Source organism: Stigmatopora argus, chromosome 9 (assembly GCF_051989625.1).
Source record: "Stigmatopora argus isolate UIUO_Sarg chromosome 9, RoL_Sarg_1.0, whole genome shotgun sequence".
Taxonomy (NCBI): domain Eukaryota; kingdom Metazoa; phylum Chordata; class Actinopteri; order Syngnathiformes; family Syngnathidae; genus Stigmatopora; species Stigmatopora argus.
In genome coordinates, this window is record NC_135395.1 from 9,094,282 (window position 1) to 9,115,196 (window position 20,915).

General features: G+C 42.7%; 7 protein-coding genes, 1 long non-coding RNA gene and 1 other non-coding gene across 12 annotated transcripts; 5 read left to right on the forward strand and 4 right to left on the reverse strand.

Moving 5' to 3' along the window:
- Window positions 1-68: 68 nt before the first annotated feature.
- Window positions 69-3,324, reverse strand: mars2 (methionyl-tRNA synthetase 2, mitochondrial). Its single transcript, XM_077610391.1, has 3 exons — window positions 2,273-3,324; window positions 1,605-1,939; window positions 69-1,529 (listed from the first exon to the last, which is right to left on the reverse strand). The coding sequence occupies exons 1-3, from the start codon at window positions 2,538-2,540 to the stop codon at window positions 327-329; spliced, it is 1,806 nt and encodes a 601-aa protein (XP_077466517.1). The 5' UTR covers window positions 2,541-3,324; the 3' UTR covers window positions 69-326.
- Window positions 2,203-5,844, forward strand: LOC144082909 (magnesium transporter NIPA2). 2 transcript variants are annotated; one of them, XM_077610394.1, is made up of 7 exons: window positions 2,203-2,362; window positions 2,494-2,561; window positions 3,501-3,633; window positions 4,145-4,201; window positions 4,387-4,477; window positions 4,578-4,738; window positions 4,950-5,844. In XM_077610394.1, exons 3-7 carry the CDS (start codon window positions 3,501-3,503, stop codon window positions 5,453-5,455), a joined length of 948 nt encoding a protein of 315 aa, XP_077466520.1. In that variant the 5' UTR covers window positions 2,203-2,362; window positions 2,494-2,561; the 3' UTR covers window positions 5,456-5,844. The 2 variants fall into 2 exon arrangements, with proteins under 2 accessions (XP_077466520.1, XP_077466521.1); XM_077610395.1 differs by lacking the exons at window positions 2,203-2,362; window positions 2,494-2,561 and adding an exon at window positions 2,959-3,238.
- Window positions 5,830-7,062, reverse strand: timm8a (translocase of inner mitochondrial membrane 8 homolog A (yeast)). Its single transcript, XM_077610398.1, has 2 exons — window positions 6,737-7,062; window positions 5,830-6,332 (listed from the first exon to the last, which is right to left on the reverse strand). Exons 1-2 carry the CDS (start codon window positions 6,845-6,847, stop codon window positions 6,171-6,173), a joined length of 273 nt encoding a protein of 90 aa, XP_077466524.1. The 5' UTR covers window positions 6,848-7,062; the 3' UTR covers window positions 5,830-6,170.
- A 193-nt stretch (window positions 7,063-7,255) lies between these two features.
- Window positions 7,256-14,211, forward strand: LOC144082913 (uncharacterized). Of its 3 annotated transcripts, none has more exons than XR_013303397.1 (6): window positions 7,256-7,401; window positions 7,546-7,616; window positions 7,840-8,002; window positions 8,094-8,221; window positions 8,740-8,854; window positions 10,388-14,211. It is a non-coding gene; the product is annotated as an uncharacterized LOC144082913 (long non-coding RNA). The 3 variants fall into 3 exon arrangements; XR_013303395.1 differs by having other exon boundaries at window positions 7,257-7,401; window positions 8,099-8,221; XR_013303396.1 differs by having other exon boundaries at window positions 7,257-7,401; window positions 8,099-8,221; window positions 8,740-8,850.
- On the reverse strand, window positions 7,380-14,485 carry btk (Bruton agammaglobulinemia tyrosine kinase). Its single transcript, XM_077610390.1, has 18 exons — window positions 14,342-14,485; window positions 12,684-12,847; window positions 11,528-11,632; window positions 11,179-11,260; window positions 10,965-11,090; window positions 10,672-10,724; window positions 10,361-10,548; window positions 10,232-10,294; window positions 10,082-10,136; window positions 9,891-9,970; window positions 9,547-9,674; window positions 9,365-9,436; window positions 9,106-9,277; window positions 8,737-8,956; window positions 8,589-8,653; window positions 8,088-8,206; window positions 7,834-7,991; window positions 7,380-7,636 (listed from the first exon to the last, which is right to left on the reverse strand). The coding sequence occupies exons 2-18, from the start codon at window positions 12,822-12,824 to the stop codon at window positions 7,565-7,567; spliced, it is 1,899 nt and encodes a 632-aa protein (XP_077466516.1). The 5' UTR covers window positions 12,825-12,847; window positions 14,342-14,485; the 3' UTR covers window positions 7,380-7,564.
- Window positions 14,486-14,852: 367 nt separating this feature from the next.
- Window positions 14,853-16,364, forward strand: rpl36a (ribosomal protein L36A). Its single transcript, XM_077610396.1, has 5 exons — window positions 14,853-14,950; window positions 15,427-15,532; window positions 15,783-15,850; window positions 15,926-16,048; window positions 16,278-16,364. The coding sequence occupies exons 1-5, from the start codon at window positions 14,948-14,950 to the stop codon at window positions 16,296-16,298; spliced, it is 321 nt and encodes a 106-aa protein (XP_077466522.1). The 5' UTR covers window positions 14,853-14,947; the 3' UTR covers window positions 16,299-16,364.
- gla (galactosidase, alpha) lies at window positions 16,154-18,760 on the reverse strand. The gene is made up of 7 exons (XM_077610392.1): window positions 18,516-18,760; window positions 18,116-18,290; window positions 17,642-17,816; window positions 17,346-17,437; window positions 17,110-17,271; window positions 16,850-17,047; window positions 16,154-16,791 (listed from the first exon to the last, which is right to left on the reverse strand). The coding sequence occupies exons 1-7, from the start codon at window positions 18,677-18,679 to the stop codon at window positions 16,486-16,488; spliced, it is 1,272 nt and encodes a 423-aa protein (XP_077466518.1). The 5' UTR covers window positions 18,680-18,760; the 3' UTR covers window positions 16,154-16,485.
- Window positions 18,347-18,419, forward strand: trnav-cac (transfer RNA valine (anticodon CAC)). Its single transcript has one exon. It is a non-coding gene; the product is annotated as a tRNA-Val (tRNA).
- Window positions 18,439-20,811, forward strand: LOC144082911 (peptidyl-prolyl cis-trans isomerase FKBP3-like). Its single transcript, XM_077610397.1, has 6 exons — window positions 18,439-19,126; window positions 19,314-19,391; window positions 19,977-20,065; window positions 20,151-20,260; window positions 20,569-20,632; window positions 20,705-20,811. The coding sequence occupies exons 1-4, from the start codon at window positions 19,022-19,024 to the stop codon at window positions 20,179-20,181; spliced, it is 303 nt and encodes a 100-aa protein (XP_077466523.1). The 5' UTR covers window positions 18,439-19,021; the 3' UTR covers window positions 20,182-20,260; window positions 20,569-20,632; window positions 20,705-20,811.
- Window positions 20,812-20,915: the final 104 nt, after the last annotated feature.

Below are 20,915 nucleotides of genomic sequence, written 5' to 3' on the forward strand. Positions count from 1 at the left end.
ATAGCCCCATTTTCTTCTACTTCTCTCATGGGTGGGTGAAGACTCTGTTGCAAAAAGTCACACGTGAGTATTTACATTAGTATAATTGTACAATATAAACACTACTTTTGTACAGCAATCATTTTTTCCTCCACGTTTCAGAAAGAATGCATGGACTAATTCATCTTCACAACTTAAATCTTCAGAAAGGCTCAAAAGGAAACGAGTATGTAATATTTATTATTTTGCCATAATCATATTTCATGAGATTCAGAATTATATCAATGATAGTTTTCCTTTGTGTGTTTCCATACCCACTCTATGCAAATTGTCTTGAGATATGTTTGTCAACGTACTGTAAATTTATTCAACTGTCTTGTTTTTGTGTGCTTTTTCATTAGATTTGTCTTTTCCTTTTCTCCACTGGCACTTTCCAGGCGTTTAAAAAGCACTCCTGTCTCTGGTCCTAGACTTCTCCCTTGGAAGGGGCACTCTTTCCCCCGGTAGCTCGGCAGAAAGTCCAGGTCGCTCCATTTCCGTTCGTCGTCTCGCACGCCGAGCCTAGACAGCAGCTTGTCGGCGAGTCGCGGCACGGCGGGCTGGAGGAGGATCCCGTAAATCCTCATACATTCCAGGGACACGTGGACGACCGCGTCCAGCCAGCGTCGGTCCCCGTCGTCCGTCCTGTTCAATTTCCAAGGTGCGTGCCGTTGAACGAAACCATTGGTTTGTCTCACACAGGACGCGACGGCCTCCAGGGCTTTGTAGACGTTCAACCTCTCGTAGTGACGCGCCACCGACGTGGGGAGGTTTTGCACGGCATCCAACATGCGGTAGTCTTCCGGAACGGCTCTACCGCCCCGCTCGCTGGGAAAAGACATCGGGCAGAACTCTGGGTACGTCTGGTTGGGATTAAGCGCCGGAGCGGTGCAGCGGTTCAGTAAACCGCCCAAGGAGTCGGCTAGTTCCGCGTTGAGGACTTTGAGGACTTTGTGGTCCGTGTAGTCGCAGTCGGAATCGGGTACGCCTTGACGCAGGAGAAAGTACCTCAAGCCATCGGTAGTGAAATCCTGCGAACGCTCAGTGGGATCCACCACGTTGCCCAGACTTTTAGACATCTTGGTCCCATTGACTGTCCAGTGTGAGTGCACGAGAATGGACCGAGGCGGCGACAATCCCGCCCCGAGTAGGAAAGACGGCCAGTAGATGGCGTGGAATTTCAAGATGTCCTTGCCAACGATATGGCGAGCCGCGCTCCACCAATGACCGTGGCCGTCGGGGTAACCGACCACCGTGAGGTAGTTGACCAAAGCGTCCAGCCACACGTAGATTGTGTGATTGGGATCACCTGGGACGGGAATCCCCCACCGGAGACGGCTTCTTTGGCGGGACACGGAAAGGTCTGGAAGCTCTTCCTGGAGCCACTGGAGAACATCCTGACGGAAGCGCTCGGGCTGGATTGCGCCGGGGTTTTTGTGGAGCCAGTCCTGCAGTTGTGTCCGAAACGCCGACAAACGGAACATGTAGTTTTCCTCTTTCACCCACTCCACCTGGAAAACCATTGCATAAGGTCAAGTTATTCCGTAGAACTTGGGTTGTTACCGCTTAAATCTTTGTGGACCCACCTTGTGTCCACTCTCCAGCGACACGGTGATGGCCTGACCTCTCACGTCAACGGCGTCAGCTACTTGCGTCGATGTCAGGAAGCTCTCGTCAGGTGTGGAGTACCATCCCTCGTAGATGCCCTTGTAGATGAGTCCTCTGTCGCGTAGAGTGCACCAGAAGTGCTCCACGGCCTTCCGATGTCTTTCTTCGGTGGTCCTGATGTAGTCTGTGAAGGACACATCACAGCTGTCGAAGACGGACCGGAATCTCTGGGAGATGCCCGTGCAGAAGGTCAGGGGGTCTTCTCCTGCTGCGTCGGCCGCCTGTTGGATTTTTAAACCATGCTCGTCTGTGCCTGAAACACACACCACCCAACATTTAAAGGCTAAGGCCAGGGAATATCTGTGGTTGAGTAGCAGCCTTGCAGCAATAGATTGTTTAGAACAGGGGTGGGCAAACCAGTCCTCAAGGGCTGCTGTCGGTGCAGGTTTTTGTTCCAACCGATCCAGCAGAGACACTTTGACCAATGAGATTTCTGCAGAAAACAAGGGGCACCTGACTGCAATCCACTAATTGCACTGGAAGGAGACACCAGATTGGTGAAAAGATGTCCTCTTTATGGGTTGGAATGAAAATCAGCACATACTGCGGCCCTTTGTGGAATAGTTTGCCCAGAACCATGAACTACCTGTTGCAAATCTTGACTTGAATCCCTGCAGAAGCTTGTATCTGTGCATGCAGTCAGCTAAAACTGCGGAATACACGTGGCCAAGATGAGGTGAGGCGTTGACATAGAAGATCGGCGTGGTTATGTAGTAGCTTCTTTCCTCTTTGCAAGCATCGCTGCTTGTATGATTGGCCCTGGAATTACTTGATACCCGTGATAAATATGCGATTTGTTGCCAACAGCCAACAGTTTGACACCTCCTGGTGATGAAGCTAAAAGGGGCCCTCATGTTCAATGGTGATCGCACTGCGTAAGTGTTTGGCTAAATGCTAAAATGTATTTTATACATCGTAAACATGTAACGTGTATAATCGTTGTGTGTAAATGTTGAAGAAAATTCCCCTCGATCTCGATCGTGGCGTGTAAATGCCCCATGAAGGTTGTGTTTTCTTCCGGGTTGTCACGTTGCGTTAGTCCAATCAAATCAATAGGCGATTTGTCTTGTGACCATAAACGCACCAATCATAATGTTATTTGTTAAACTGCGACGTGTTCAAGGCCCCCAGATGAATCGTACTTTTAAGACTCAAGAAGTCAAGTTTTCTTTAAGTAGAGAAAAAAAACTATAGTAAATGACTATGTAAAGTCATCATAAGCATAAAATACGTAAACAAATGTATTGACACTCCATATTGACCATTCAACGTCTTCGAAAAGAACTCTGTTTTTGTAAGTAGTAGTATAATATTTCTCAGAGTATCCCCAGAAACACGGTAATAGTTGAACTAAGTTAGCCGATTTGGCACAATAGATCGCAGGTTATTAATAATAATGTTATTAGTAATAAACAAAGTCGTTAGCTTATAACGCTAGTTACCCCAGCTGTCACGAGTCACATAAACACCCACTAGTAGCGCACCGTGGTTGTGTTAAGTCACTTGCTACTTGACGTAGACGAAGACGGATGGAGACGACGTGACAAACGAGGTAAATTAATTTGCTTAGTAAAATTACAAGTACGTATATTAACTTTAAAAAAAAGTACAATTGTGACGTTCTAGTCGCCATCCTAAAAGTAGTTTGAGTCGATTCGACCTGCCGGAGAAGGGCTGGTTGTCATGTGATGTGGAAACACAGCTTTTGTGTGTTTGTCGAAGTGGAGGAAGGGAGTGTTTTCTGCTTAAACAGTTGTTTTAAATGGGTGCGTGATCGTTACTTTAACACCGCGCGTTCTCGACTTTTGTCTCAGATGGAAGCAGGTCGTGTAGACTTCTACATTGGCCTCTCTCTGGCCGTGTCTTCCAGTCTTTTTATCGGCACCAGCTTTATTCTCAAGAAGAAAGGCCTCCTGCGATTGGCCAGCAAGGGATCCACCAGGGCAGGTAATCAAAAACTCCAGAAATTTACATTAAAACCGAAATATGTTTAACACCTTGTGGGATAAGTGACCCATTCATATACGTATATATAATAAACCTGGCGTCCACATAATTTTGGGTCATGCAGACCACAATATTATTACTCAATGCCCACCATTGACAATTATAGATGCCCAATTCGTTTAAAATAGAAGGCCTGGCTGTATTTGCTCATCATTTAGTGTTCACATCAAATCATCACTGCCACGCCCCCTTATTCAAAATGGGTTGGACACACTTATGTGATGATGAATTGATTAAAATTGTAAAATCTTACTTTATTCTAATGATTGCATTTTTTAATTAAATCCCCACTAAAGTTTCTTATCCAATTACATGAAAATATTGCTTTAGAGAAAAAACAGTAAATGAGTCTTTACTAAGAAAAAGCCGGTGGTACAAGGGTCCCTGATTACAGTTTTTTTCTGAGTTATTGTTCATTGTAATTGCATAACTCTCCGTCTTTTGTGTCCAGGTCAAGGTGGCTATGCTTATCTCAAAGAATGGCTCTGGTGGGCGGGACTTTTTTCAAGTAAGTAACAATGGTTAAGGTTTTATGCTTTTGCAGGAAGCTGTAAATGTAACCATCATGACATTGTGTTCATTGTTAAGAAAAAAACCCCTCTTAATATGGGCAGGACATATTCCTGAATAAGTGTAAAGTGCAAGAAACAGGTCGTCATGCACGCCAAATATTAACGCAAAGTGACGTTCCAGTGGGAGTCGGAGAGGCGGCCAACTTTGCCGCCTACGCGTTTGCTCCGGCCACCCTCGTCACCCCACTGGGAGCTTTGAGTGTGCTCGTAAGGTACGCCATTTTTTTTACTTCTAAGCCAGGGGTGTTGAACTCGGTTTGGTTGGCAGGCCAGATTCATGTCATCTATAAGCGTGTGCGTGTGTGTCAACAGTGCCGTGCTGTCGTCTTATTTCCTCAACGAACGCCTGAACGTTCACGGCAAGACGGGCTGCCTGCTGTGCGTGTTGGGCTCCACCGTCATGGTGGTGCACGCCCCCCAGGAGGAGGAAGTGGTGTCCCTCAGCGCCATGGCTGAAAAACTCAAAGACCCCGGTACGCCACACATATCGCCTCAGCGAAGATACATAGAATAAATAGTAATAATTAACAGCATACAAATATTGTGTAACCATTCTAAAGTATTTTTCCACCCAATAATTTCTTAACCGTATGAATGTTGGGACACCCCAGCCCTGATCTACACTGAAATGTTTTCCCCATTTATGCCGGACATGAAAAGTTTTCGTTTAATGATACCCTCTAGGTTTCATTGCATACGCTGTGTGTGTCGTGGGGAGCAGCCTGGTCCTTATCTTTGTGGCGGGGCCACGCTTCGGCCAGAAGAACGTGCTGGTCTACATCATGATTTGCTCCGCCATTGGCTCCCTGTCCGTGTCTTGCGTCAAGGGCCTAGGCATTGGCATCAAGGAACTTGTGGCCGGGACTGCTGTGCTGAAGCAGCCTCTTTTCTGGAGTTTGCTGGTCTGCCTGGCCTTGTGCGTCAGTATTCAGATCAGCTACCTCAACAAGGCCCTCGACATCTTCAACACCTCTATCGTCACGCCCATCTACTATGTGTTTTTCACCACGTCCGTCATTGCGTGTTCCGCCATTCTCTTCAAGGAATGGCTGCGCATGAGCCCCAGCGCCGTCGTGGGAACCATCAGCGGCTTCCTCACCATCGTGCTGGGAATCTTCCTTCTGCACGCCTTCAAGGACACTGCTTTCAGTTGGGACTCCATGCCCCTCTACCTCAGGAAGGGACCCTGAAGCCTACGCTGGGGGTACTTATGCCACTGAAAGAATTGTCCCAATGAGCGAGAAAGGTAAAACCGCCATCTCCTTTCATAGGTAGATTGTTCTCGTGTAAATTGTCAGTCATAACTGATCATTTTGTGAAACTGTTCTCCACAGTAGCTCTAAAAGTGGAATGCGTCCCTAAACATGGTTATTTGGCTCATTCTAAAAGAGACCTTGAAATGGTCGTATAGGACCTTTTAACCTTGTACTCGCTTTTATATGCCAATATTGTGACAGTGTAATTCAAGTTTGAATATTGGTACTAATAGTTAATAGTAATACCTCATAAGACCAAAGAAGTTTCTCCTATTGACAGTCTCTTTGAAAATAAAGCACCAGACCTAATCATTTAACAATTATTTATGTACAAGTCATTTTACAGTTAAGCACACATCCTGGCTCCATATGTCTTCTTAATAAGAAACTGACTCGCAGTGTTTGTGGGTGGCGGGCTCTATGTCGTGCATCTTTACTTCCCCTGAATTGTTCTTGTAAAATCAGTTGACAGCCATGTGGTCTGTGAACTGATTTTTTTTTAAGCCAGCCAGCTACAACAGTCTCACAAGTCAAAGGGGGAAACAAAACACCATTTATCTGAGGCACTTTTAACAAAACACTTTTCAAATAGTTTACAGGTCAGATTCAAACGTGGGTGTGGCTTAGTCCGTGTCCTTCCGTGGCAATGCTAGTCTCCCATGCTGTCCGAGAAAGACCCTCGACTCCTCTGCGTCTGTTCCAATCTGTTAAGTATGAACTGGCTGGTGTCGATGAATCTCTCCACACAATTGATGAAACATGCATCTGTCCTTGTGTCCAGTTTGGGCCCTGGTTTGTCCATGCACTTCTCCTGGTATGGAAAACAACACAATGTTAGAAAAGCAGTTACAGTAATGTTAGTAATGGCGGCATCCATTCTGAAGATGCAAAGAACCCCTTCCAATTATTACACTGCGTGATACAGGGGCAAAGGTTGGTCAAACATAAACGCCATAAAATCACAAGTTGAAGTTTCATCCTTGTTTGGAGGTATGTTAAAAGGGGGTTCACAATTCCTGCCGCGTGAACAGGTACTTGAACACATCATCATGAAAGCTGTCACAAACTAGCAATAGTATTTTAAATTTCATTTGATTGCCCGAATGATCACGGAGCTGTAATGGCTGGTTAAGTATATTTTTATTTGTAAAATGAACTAACTATCGTTCATTCGCCTAGCTCTGTCAACTCTAAGCCGGGGAGGGCCACACTTACCCAGCACACTTCCGTCATTTGGTGCACCAGCTGTTGAAACTTTTGCTTTTGAGACTCGATCTCGATGAACTGCTGGAGCTGAGGGTCCGAGGTCGCGTTCTTTCCGTCCATATTTGATTAAACGCCAACGGTAGTCCGAGAAAACCCACGGCAAAAGAGTGCCTTATGCCACAAATACTGACCTTCACGTGGATGTAGTATAGGCGCTACAATAGATATAATCTATAAAAGCCAACGTTTGCTCCGCGCTGGGAGCCAATGGGGACGAGCGTGCTCACTTGACGGCCATTTTGCGTCGGAGCCTTTACTGAAATACGGGATATCACTTTTGTCTATACAGCGTTGAAATATCTATAAATTGGTCAACTTTTACTCGCTTTTCGCGAGACTGGTTTTTTTATGTATTATTTCAAAATCACTCGCTTTACTGCAGTTTATCAATCCAAGATGGCCGCTAATTACTTAAGCTGCCGACTTCAGCTCTAGACATCTAGCCTTACGTACGGGATATCTATGAGTGTAAACCAGAAGCAAATGGGCAAATCACACGACGCGTTCAAATGACGTCACGGATACCCTGTCTCGCATGTGAATATGCAATTCAGGATATATAGGACTTTACAAACATTTTTTTCCCAGTTGATTGACAATGACAATTCATTTGGGTAATTTACATTCATACACCACTCCCATATTTTAGTATAACAAATGCTACTCGATACCACATGAAATCCAAATGAGCAATTTCTAACTGGTGACATTCAATGGAATATTTAAACATGTTTGAATGTGTGGATTCATTTTTTCAGGCCGCTGCTACTGTGTGATCTACTGAAGTTCATATAGCAAATCCTGAACACTGAAGGCCAGCTCTTGGAAGGTGGGTCTCTCATCAGCCTTCTAAAATGAAGAGAAATAGGAACCATCAAAGGCAAAAATTAATCAGATGTTATTTATACTGTAAATTAACAAACCAGCAAATGAATGCTTAAATTACTGGAGTAGAAAGTTTAGATTTTCCCATCCAGTGTTGGCAGGAAACACATTCACACCAACCTGGACTGTTTAATTATCTTGATATGCATTTGTATACTCACGTCCAGCCAACATGACGCCATAATGCCATGGACCTTCTCACAAGCCATCTGAGGACGGTAGAGTCGCAAACCCCGGGACACCTGAGACACGATGTCATTGTTGTTCAACTGCTCGTATGGGAGCTTCCCTAGTGTGTAAACCTCCCACATCAGCACCCCTGGAAATAAGGTCAGTCTTGGTATTATGCCAGGTGGCAAGACTCATTTCTCTGCCAACAGTTCTTTAAAACCCTCATGTCTTCACGACCACACACCGTAAGCCCAGATGTCCGACTTGCTGCTGAATCTGCAGTAGAGGAGAACTTCGGGTGGCGACCAACGAACGGGGAACTTGGAACCCGCCGAGCTTGTATACTCATCGTCGAGGACGTACCTGAGAACATTTAAGGTTAGTTTCACATTTTTATGATTGATATCTATTGTAGGCTCTGCATTTTGCGGTGGAGTAACAGTAATCCACCTATTAATACAGCTACAAAATGACTGTTATGTTTAATACATTTAAATTTACAGTTGAATAATAAGGACCGGAAAATTAATTCACAAGTAATGGACTATTTGCAAGAACACAAATTGTCCACCTTGTCCAAAAGCTGCTCAATTGTTTTTCGGTGTAACGGATTTGGCATTATTCCTAATAAATACATTTGGGAGATTAGGGTATAAAATTTACACCTAATCTCCCAAATTTATTTATTTATATTTACACTGTAAATATAGGTTTTAATGGTGTGAGCCATTGGTGAGGTTACTACCTTGAAAGGCCAAAGTCCGTCACTTTGACAGTACCATTGCCATCGACACAGCAGTTCCTAGCAGCCTGCGATGGAAAACAACAAAAAAAACATTGTATTCAAAATGTCCACTGAAACAAGTCACCTGATGCAATTTGTGCCCTCTCACCAGATCTCGGTGAATGTACTGTTTGGATTCCAAATAGGCCATGCCCTCTGAGACGTCCTTGCACATTTCCAGGAGCTGCACGGAGGTGGGATGCTGCCTGAGACCCTCCCTGAGGTAGGTGAGTAGGCAGCCGTTGGACAGAAACTCGGTGACAATGTAGATGCTGCTCGTTTTGGTACACACGCCGTACAGCTGCACCAGGTTTTCATGGTGGAGCATCCTAATTTGAAAAAAGGACGGCTCATTATCCAGAGTACACCACAGTAGCTGCATTTTCATTAACCCTAGCAATCCACCATACCGGAAGGAAACACAGCTAATGTACGCCAAACGAGGCATATTCTTTCCGGACTGATTGATGGCACTTACATCATGACCTTGGCTTCTTCTATGAAGTCATCCTCTGACATGGCTCCGGGTTTGATCATCTTTATAGCCACGTCATGCTGACCATTCCATTTCCCATGTTGTACCACTCCAAACTGACCCGTACCCAGGACTCGGATGAACGTGAGGCAGGAGGGGTCGATCTCCCACATGTCTGAAGAACACAAACACGATGGGTACATACATTTCTAATTAATATCGTCCATTAACAGAGTTCAAATAAGTCGCTCAATGTCCTTACCATAGCCAAGCCCTGCTGTGGATGGAGGCCGTGCTCGATTGGACACAATATATTTAAGCCTACTGAACATGCCTAAAAATAGAGAATCAAGATCATGATTGACCAATGTTGTTCGTAAGAATTGGGGGCAATCGTAAAATTACTGCTACTTGATATTCATCGTTTTAGGACGTAGTAGTAACCTGCGGAATTGTGCTGATGGTAATTGATGAGCTCTGGGATGGTGTTGAAGTTGTGCTTTTCTGCCAAGTAGAACATCCCATTTGGCGTGGTGCAAATGTTGTAATGTTTGCAGCTGCCACCGGAATCCCTGTGCAGGTGGCAAAGGGACGGCAGGAAATGGTCACATGGTTGTATGGATTTTAACTATCAACAGATAGACTCAGGCAAATAAGAGTGGAGTTTTGCATAGACAAATTACACACGTGACACAGTCACGGTTCCTGTTTTAATGTACTTCTTGCTGGTCAGCAGATACAGCAGATATTGGATTTAATTGTGTGGTGTTACACGGAAAGAAACTCACCCGCCTCCTTTAGTGAACAGAGACACCGTGTACTTCCCTGGCTTGCTGGAGTCTCGCACCATGAAGCCTCCGTCTTTGTTCTAAAGGTGTAAAGTCAGTGTTTAGCACATCTGCCCCACGGTTAAGAGGGTTTCGCTAGAATCAAAGCTCAGACCATTCTCCAGTCTCAGGGGGCTTTTGATGATATTTACCTCAGTCTTTAGTAACTTCTCAGCCTGGCTGCGGTTTGTATTCTTGCAGTACCAACTTTGAAAAGAGACAAATAGTTGTCAAGAAAATTTCAGTTTTTTCTTCTTCTTATACCATAGAAAAGAGATTATTAAATAGCCGTAGATACTCACTCATGTCTGTCCAAGCCATTTCCAACTGTCACCACATAATTACTGGGTATGTAACCCTCATTTCTGGAAAATACAATATATTTACAAGCCGTTTTAAGGCATTTAAACTCGTGGGGTAGTGTCACCAACCCGTATTTGTCTCTGGCTTTCCACCAGTTAGGGTTGGATGTATCCAGGACGGTGTACTCCTCGTCCTTCTGCAGCTCCAGGTCCTGGGACATCATGGCCGGGTGGTTGTACTGAGCTATGACTTTCATACCCGAGGGGTGTTTGTCGGACTCGGGAACTTGAGGTGGGGACCACGGACTGGACTTCTCCTTTAAAAAAAAAGCCTCATGACATTAGCTAAACATAAAAAGCGGATAGACTTTTCTCATTGATGTTTGTTGTTTGATCGTCAGTAAATTTCATTTCATTTTCAATTCAGTACGGGGGTTTACCTCCGAAGGAGTCGGGGGCAACGGTTTGTATGACCCCCTTCCATACGCGAAACCTGTTCAAGACACGGAAATATTGTTAGGTCTTGCAAAGTCCTGCAACTTGTATACATTTTCCGCATTGTTAAAAAAATATCACCACACACATCAAACAAAAAAAATCAACTCATAGTTCCTGTATAATAAATACTCACATACAGATGACGAACTCAGCAATTTGCATACTCGGTGCGCAAAATGGTTAATCGAGCCATCAATCATTTAGTCAAAATTTAAAAAGTAATTGATGTGCTCACCGTTCTGTTTATTGAGAACCTTACATCCCATCGCCTGCTTAACTTCCTGCTGGCAACATAACCACGTGCCGTCAATCCAGAAGCACGGGTGATACTTTTGCATCAAATCCTTGTTAGTCTGCACCACTGCAAAAACAGCACATTTGCATGAACATACGCTTCCTGCACAAAGTGACGAGAATGGTGATGATATCAGTCTGCGTTGCGTGCTCACGTTCTTTTAGCTTCTTTATCCATTGAGCTCGAACTTCCTCTGTTTTCGCAAAGATGTAAAGCGGCCCTTCGTCATAAATGACCTGAGGGGGGGGGAAATGCTATTCGGTTTCGTTTTGTATTTCAGCTAATGCTTCATACTCTTGCTTTCCTTTGTGGTAAAACTGGAGAATTCCAGTTTACACCGGCAACCACAAAAAAAGTACCTATGCACATCTGGCCTGCTGCTTTCACTTCTTGCACTTGTGCAAAATATTCACTCTAAACCAGCGGGGTCAAACTTGCAGCCCTGAGTTTGATACCCCTTTAAACTGCAATTGACTCCCAATATCGCAAACTTCCTGAAATACCTGGAATGCATATATGCGCTCCCGTGGGCAGTTGGCTTCCGTCTGCACCGTCTCCACACATTTAATCTTCTCCAAGTCCACCGAGCCCCTCAGGCCTTTTCGTTTCTGTGCAACAGATGGGGAAAAGGAGAACAGTGTTGTCCTCACATACCTGCCAACATATACTTTTTTCGTTTTTTGATCATTTCAAATTGTGTACGCCATATAACAACTTTTGTATAGAATTTTTTTAAGTACGTTTTTTTAATGTAAAACTGATCTCGTTTTACCCATTTCACCACTGATGGCAGATGAAAACATCATCGTCGACTGCTAATATTGTCTTGCTTTAAGCAGGATATGCACAGGCGCATTCCCATTTTCTCTATATAAATATAGCATGTCAGCAAGCAATGTACCCAGACTCTCAAGTTGTCAGCGTCATACCGCGACATCTACAGAATCTTAAATTTAGTGCATGCTGATTAGGAAAATGGCAGTTTTTGGAAATGTATTTACAGAAAAAAAACAATGGCAGTATTTGTCCTGTTAAGTCATTTTCAGATATTATCTGATTTTTACCATGTCACTTATATGACCAAATTGTTACCCAGTGCCCGATTTTGCATGATTCGTCTATGCCACGTGTCAAAGTGGCGGCCCGGGGGCCAAATCTGGCCCACCGCATCATTTTGTGTGGCCCGGGAAAGTAAATCATGAGTGCCAACTTTCTGTTTTAGGATCAAATTAAAATGAAGAGTATAGATGTTTATTAAATTTCCTGATTTTCCCCCTTTTAAATCAATAATTGTAATTTTTTAGTATTTTTTTCTGTGCTTTTAGTTCAAAAAACATTTTGTAAAATCTAAAAATATATAAAAAAATATATAAAATAAACATTGTTTTAGATTGATACAAAACTGAATATTCTGGGCTTTTAATACAGTTCTTTTAATCCATTTATAAAAAAATCTAAATATTATATCTAAAATGGTCCGGCCCACATGAAATCAAGTTGACGTTAACGCGGCCCGTGAACCAACCCGAGTCTGACACCCCTGGTCTATGCCTATGTTGAAGTTTTCACACACAGACAAAAATGAAGCAATCTGAAACTGGTAAAGATGAATATGGATCATTTGTTTAAAAAAAAAAAAAACGACAACTTGCAGCTCACCCCTTTATCAGCATCGTAGTCATAGTAACAGAGTTTGTCCCATGTAAGGATGAACCATCTCTCCTTGTAGTTCAAAGGTGAGGTTTTCCTCCTCTGCTGCGAGCGCTTTATGAAGATGTCTTCCAGAATACTATCACACATGATTGACGGCGGTCGAGGTTAACCTGAAAGAAATGGTCAACATATGACTGGCTAGATTGTGAGAGGCTATTGACTTTGGCGTGTGAATCGCTAGGCCTTTTATCGCGCAGCTCATCTGAGCACTTCCTTGTATCGCTCATCTGTGCGGTCAGTCTACCACAATCTTTCACGCAAACACAAAGAACACCACTCTTCATTCTATTGATTGCCAGGGAAGATTAGCTACACTTGCATTGCCATTAAGGTTATTCATGTATTTTGCCATATTTACCATTTATTTATGTACAGTGTGTGTCAATGTTTGGAAAGCTATTAAGTATTAGAGTAATGGACGCCTTGTTCTAAATTAGGTGGAAACTGTTAAACAAAACAAAACATATCCAGGATGCACACAAATAATTTGTTTGTAGATTTTTTTGTTTTTTTGTTGTTTTCATGTTTTGAATTTTTTTTTTCCACAATTTTTTTAATATATAAAATGAAAAGCAGATGACTCACAATGACTCCAAAGTGCAGACTGCGATGGGGAAGTTGCATCACGATTACAGGGCAGCGATACTGTTTGCCGCCCCACTTGACTTCACACAGATCTAATCTGTCTTGAAATATGACCGTGTCACATCGCATTTGATTCATGAGAGCTTCAATAGCCGCGCACACTTGTTGCACCCATTTTGCGACACCTCTAAGTGCATCATTTTTTGCTTCATCAAGCATTTGTACCTTTTAATATTTGTGTTGTCATGTTGGGGCTACAAAAAAAAATGATGACGCAGTCAGTCTATAATACCAAGAATATGATACTTGTATACTTGGAGATCCATCCAGCTAGTATAGGTAGATATTGTATATTTTTATACCATGCGGACAATTAGATTGTCATAGCAACATTTTGAATTCACATATATAGTATGTATTCATAATATGAAGCAACTAGCACAGTACACACAAAAACAATGAGTAGCTTGAGGACAAATTGCAATCAATTGAAACCCAATGAGAAAAAAGCGGACCATGACGAATTATAAATAATTATACTAAGCATTTATTCAATTCATTCTCAAACATTTATTATGATGCTCTGTGTAGTCAAACCTATTGTATAGCTTATTAAGGAAGCATTCATTTTTGTGTTGCATGTTCTTCTGGCAAAACATAAACATAGTACACCAGACCATTTTCTTTCCTGTTGCTTCCTACCAGATAAGTGTGTGGTGAGTGAGCAAATGTGTGTGTGTGTGTATTGTCATTGACTGTCCTGTATCGTGTTTGTTTTCAATATTATACACATTAAACAACAATAAAATTTAGTAAAAGCAGAAAATGTCAATTCCTCAACTCATCAAGTTAACTTTAATGAAGTGTATCATTAAAAAAATGTATACATTAATCCACCTATCCATATTGCACATTAGTTTACATGCCGTCTATAACAAATATGTTTTGGGGAAAAATAAATCAAGAAAAAAAAATCAAGTTTATTGACCAGACAAATTAATTGAAAGTGACCAACTTACCCAGGCGTCAAATGACCAACTGCTGGTGTCGTGACCTAAAGCTTTATAGCATTCTATAGAAAACACGTATCATTCGAGATGTGAGGAGCAAGAAGAAGAAAAAAAAATGGGCCTCACAGAGGAACTCACACTTACTTCCCCATTTCTTCTCTCTCTCACTGCTCATTTTCATATCAGCCCCGTGGACACTTTTGTCTGACAAATAAAGGCTAAACATTAACACAGTGTTGCATTCCTGTCCGGATAGTGCGTTTAAGTTGTTTATTTGAAGAAAAAAGCTGCTTGGTAATTCTTTAGGGAATTAGTATTTTTGTGTATTTATGTTTAATTAATTGTATTTTGAAAATTAGGCCCGATGGTAAATATTATTTAGAGGTTGACGTTTTTTGTATTATATTTGTATTTTTCAAATATATATTCATAAAAATATATATTCATAAAAACACACCACCACACATTCTAGTCCTTTAAAGGAGTAATTAATGTAAAGACCTCCGTACTAATGTTGGACGCTAGAGGGCAGTGTAGTTACTAGGTTCAATCTTTACTATAAACTAGTGCTTCCGGTTCTGCGCTTCCTCTTTCGCTCTGCATTGGGACGCAAACATGGTACGAAATTAATACTCAGATACACTGCAAAGAATCTACGTTAATCTTGTACTTAAATAAACCATCGATGTATTTTGGTTATTCACATAATGATACCATGCTTCCATATTTGTACCGGTGCCACTCTTTTGACACGTATGTTGAGATTATGGCTAAGAAACGGCCTTTTTCCTACGCTACTGAATTGGCTAGTCGCGCTGAACCGGCCTCTTCACTGTAAAATATTCCCATTTCGCGTCAAAATTATAAATCGAATGAGAACAAGTCAACGTATGAATTTGCCATTTTGCGTTGACTGATCTGTTTGGTTATCTTGCGCCTAAATGGATTGGGTCTACTTTTTCAAGCGTGTTGAACTGCTTCCCAGTAGGCCAGTGATTTGACATGCCAGTGACATAACACAATTGTAATACTCTTGTACATGATAAATATGATCGCCTCGGATTGTTGACGTTGTTTTGTCGCGATGTCTTCAGGTGAACGTCCCGAAGACCCGCAGGACGTATTGCAAGAAGTGCAAGAAGCACCAACCCCACAAAGTCACCCAGTACAAGAAGGGAAAGGATTCCCTTTATGCTCAGGGTAAGTTAATATATAGCCATGATTTATTCTCGGATGGTTAAAAAGTCTGTATGAGATTCGTTTTGATACCTAGTGGAAATGGTTGACAGTGAGCCAGGATAAGATCTAGCACCCTCATGAATATAAGGTGCATGGGAAAAAATAATGTTGGACTAAATGAATGCTTTTTTTGTTGGTGCTTGAATTGACATTTATGAACAGTGTTGGGATGCTATAACGTGACACAATTTGATCTGTACACATCACGTAGGTAAGAGGAGATACGACAGGAAGCAGAGCGGCTACGGTGGTCAGACCAAGCCCATCTTCCGTAAAAAAGTAAGTTGAACTCTGGTTCGGAGCGCAACGCCGCACTTCTGTGAAGGTTGCGCATTAAAATGGCCTTGTTTCAAGGCTAAGACAACAAAGAAGATTGTGCTGAGGCTGGAGTGCATGGAGGCAAACTGCAGGTCCAAGAGAATGCTGGCAATCAAGCGATGCAAGCACTTTGAGTTGGGCGGAGACAAGAAGAGAAAGGTATGACGGACGAGACACTCAGATTGGTCATTGTGATTTAGATCGCGTAATAACACTGGGAAAAGTTTAAAAAAATGCTGAGTTAACAGAGGCAACAAGAAAAAGTGGAATTGAAAGTTTAATGACCCCGGTTTTAAAAAAATACATTATTTGTCATGCTTCAATGACCAAGACTTTAGTACTTATGAATATGAATCTTAAAGCCATGTCTGTTTTGTTTTCCAAACAGGGCCAGGTCATCCAGTTCTAAGATGCGGTTCACTCTTCTGGGTCGAGTTGTCACAGTCACAATTTTCAATAAATGTGTTCAAATTTACCACGCTTCTCCCCGATACTCTTATTGTGGTGCTCACTATTAAAACCACTACTTGATTTGAATCCAAGTTTTCCCAAAATGAGATCCCAAACAATTAGCCTACATTTTAATATCTATGTATCTATAGATATGTCAGTTTTTCTGACTGTAGAATCCCATGGTATCTTTTTCCACGGCTACCGATGGGCTCGATGATGAGCAGGGCGGTGCCTGATGGGTTAACGGAGACCCGGTACCCCGTCTGAACCCCCACTTCTTCATATTGGGGCAGAATTTGAGTAATGTTGCAAAACGGGGTGCACAACTTCCAGCCGGGAACTTTTTCCGACGAAAACTTCCGTGCGCTTCCAATCTCCAACGTGTTGAGTACTGCTATTGCAAGCCTGCCGTTGGACAAAGGCCTCTCCCACACCTCAAAATGATCCACCTGTGGAACAAATCGTTTAGTAGAAACGACGATTTCTGCTGTGCGCTTACGGACCCACCGTGGCCGTGCGGTAGCCTTGCTTGCCCAGCTCGTCCTGGTTAATGGCAATGATTTGGCGGTTCTGAAGCAGCTCCTTGGAGCGCCCGCAGATGGACCTCAGGTCGTTAGACATGAGCAGCGGGGCCGCCATAATGGCCCACAGTGCCATCTGGGACTCCTGCTGATCCCCACTGAGTCCAAAGTTCCCGATCACTAGCTAAAGTTGATGCAAGTACAAGCCTCAAGAGGTGGCCGGGCTTAAACCGATGGCGGTCCTACCATATCTGGGTCGTTCCAACCCCCGGGGCCGGCGGAGGGGACGACGATGTCCTGATGAGCCGCGGTCCAGTCCAGGATGGACTTGACACTGCTCCAAGAGTCGTAGATGTCTACAAAGTTGCGCCACTGGTTGCACGTTTGGGAAATGGCGGTGTAGTTTGGCTAGGAGCGTTGCAACAAAAATTTGAACTTGAAAAGACCAGTAATGGTGACGTTATGAATCAACTTGGTGTTACCGTTTGGGAGCGCCACTTGTGCAAAGGCCACTCACAGGAATATAGAATGGGCCTTCCGGTTCTGTTCAGGGCTCTAGACATATTTACGTAGCCTGAACAAAATAAATATGGCATGAGATCGCCATGACCACGGGGGCCAAAATAGTTATTATTTTGCCTTCATTGGTATCTGTTTACACAATTGTAAGGAAATGTGGTAGTTGGAATTTGACTTGTAGTTATTTTTGGAAGAAAATTGGTTTGATGTCAACCACAATGGATGGCACTTGTTAAAAATCTCAAGAGGACACACTTGCCTTGCTCGACTAAAGACACATCCATGGAGCAGCCATCAAATTTGAGCAGGTCCACGTCCCACTCGGCAAATGTTTGGGCGTCTACGTCGTAGTGACCCAGACTACCAGGGTATCCGGCACAAGTGTTTCGGCCCACATCTGCGTAAATGCCCAATTTCAGCCCTTTGGAATGCACCTGCAACAAACATCGTTTCCACGAGAGGGCAGTGTTGCGATGACAAATTCCCATTGGTGTCTGTCTTTTACATTTTATACTTTGTGAGCTTATTAGTGGTGAATGAGTTGAAGTAATAACTTTTGAAAGGCTGTCCACTGTGAGGGTTAATAGTTAAATACAACTGAACTGTATGTAACACTTACTTTACTTTATTACCTTTAGGAATAACTTATTCTCCAATAGAACATGGAATAGGGAGTTAACATGTGCTGCATGATATTCATCTCACTACTCTTTTGTTTACACTTGTCACTCACATATTCGGCCAGTTTCTTGATGCCCGCAGGAAACCTGTGAGGGTCGGCCTGCAGGCGTCCCCCGGCATCCCGTTTCGGAGCCATCCAGCAGTCGTCGATGCAGATGAACTGGTAGCCGGCCTCTTTCCAGCCCTCGGCTGTCATCAGATCCGCCATTTCCATGTAAAGACTCTCACTGTAAAGTAAAGAAGAAGATATTTATAAAGACTATTTCCAGAAGCACCATTATCGGTTTCCGTAGTGTAGTGGTTATCACGTTCGCCTCACACGCGAAAGGTCCCCGGTTCGAAACCGGGCGGAAACACTTATATTTTGGGGTTTGTTAGGGCAATTATGCGCCGGCTGAAATTGATTGTTAATTTTAATTTTATCTTCCTTTTTCAGGCCTTAATTTCCATACCTAATGCAGTTCTCCGGATCCCCTTCGCAGTCGGTGTTACACATGAACCTCTCCCAGGATAACCAACCCATCGTTGGGGTCCTGGCCAGGCCATTGTCGAGAGCCCCGGCTTGGCTCCACAAAGCCACGACGACCACCACCCACGCAGCAGGATTCGGGAACATCTACTTTTAATTTGTCACGCACACAAATGCTGAGGGGCTGCTTTGCTTTGCTCCATTTCCTGGTGACAGGTTTATCCAGTCTTTCCTCGTTGATTGACGTGCAGTCTACTCAATGACATTAGAGTTTGTTTTGAAATGGCCAGTCGCATTTCAGCCTAAAAAAAGCCCTATTATACAAGGTCTTTTTCCCCCGAAAAAAAAGCTTTAACTATACATGGTCTTTAAAAGTTAGTTTATTCTGTTTTTAATACGCGTTATTATGAAACTATTTTTGTGTCTATTTTTAGTGCGCATGACCGACGTCAGAGTTCAAATGCCCGCCTCCATTCTTCAAAATGGCGGATGAACCAGACGCCAGTGCGGAAGTGGACCGCAGAGCAGCTCAGAAGTGACGATTTACCGAAGAAAGACCTGTTAAAGTTCTTACATGACAATGCAACGCATTTGGTATGTTGTTATTTGGGGATTTCGAAGCCCCATGTCTCTTTTATGAGTGCTTTTTGACGGTAGCATGCTTCGTTGTCGTGATGTAGCCCTGCGTGGATGGTGACAGAAATGTTTGTAAACCAATTGGCTACATTGCGTTACCTATAGCTCTTTGTTCAAAAATAAATTATTCCATTGTGTGTTTCAGTTCCTCGACGAGCGCAGACTGCCGGGAAACATCAAGAATGTGGCCAAAACGGCCAAAAAGGAGCAGCATGTCAGGAAAGTGAGTCATTTTTTTAAATACGTAGTTTCTATTTTCTCTCCGTTTAATAATTAAATGCTAGCGTTCAGTATTCAATGTTTTTTTTTTTTTCAATTGGCTTGTTATTCATTATACGTTCAAATTTTGAATCAAAACACACTAACTGGTCTGATGTTGAATTTTTTAATAGCAAGGATCTGTGTGTATAACCCACACAAGTGCAATCAGTGGCTAAATAGTACACTTATATAATATGTAGATTTACCCTGGGCTTGTTTTCTCTTCACTTTCTTAAAGGAAGACCTCAGGGCTTGGACCTTTTAATTTTAAATTTTAAATGTTGGTTTGACAAAACCCAAGTGAGACATTCAACAATAGTGCAGGGGTCATATTTGACTCAAGTTTAAACATATGGTAAAATATATGTATAAAGAGAATCACGGAAGCAATGAGGACTTTTTGGGATAAAAAAAGAAAAAACAGTTTTGAAATGATTGACTGAAAAACACATCCAGGAAGAACTAACATGGGAAATGAATGTGGGTCATTTGTGCATCCAAATGGTTAAATAACCATTTTCATAATCACACTGTTGTTCTTTTGTAGAGGTGTAAAGCCACGAAGACGGTGGAAAAGGTGAAAGCTGCCAAAATTGATGAGAAGACCATAAAGTCAAGGCAGAAGTTGTGGATGAGGTAAGATCCAAGTGTTTCAGGTTATTTTATTATTTTCACCCAATGTATACTAAATGTACTCATTTTGTATCTTGCTTCTTTTCAGTGTCCACCCAAGTTTACCAAATCAACGCTGAAGAAAGATGACCAGACAAACTTCCCCAAAAAGGGTGACATTGGTGGACGGCACACTTTTTGACACCAACATCCCCTCAGGTACTTGTCATTATAGAGCAGGTGTCTCCAACTCTGGTCCTCAGGGTCCCTATCCAGTATGCTTTCCATATCTCCCACCACATTTGAATCAAATGATCAAGATCCTGATTAAGGTGTGATGGAGGACATGGAAAATAAACTGGACAGGGGCCCTCAAGGACTGCAGTTGGAGATCCCTCTTATAAAGACTCAGCTCATTTTTAAGTCTCCCTGTTTCTGCAGTGGACAAAAAGTACACCATGGGGGTGTCAAAAATTTATATATTTTTTTCTTCCTAGGGTTTTAATATTGTGTGCCTTCTTTTGCAGTGGGATGAAGGCTTTGCTGACTGAGGAAATGAGATGGCACCATGGAAAGAAGGCCCTTTCTGAGGTTGGTAAAACCTATTTTTTTTAATGTTGGACTTAGTCTATTGTGTGTTGACCCTCTTTTTTTATTTTCCAGAATTCCATCCAGTGCCAAGAAGAGATTCTTTGTCCATGAACAGCAATACAACCTCATCTTTACATACTGGATGGCTTATGTGGACAAATAAAAGTTCTTGAAATCTACACATGCATATCTTTTTTGCTAGTTATATGAAGAAAAAAACACACGTAGCTTGACATTTGAAAGTTTTTATTCAAAGGTAAACATTTGCATGGCCAGTCCTCTC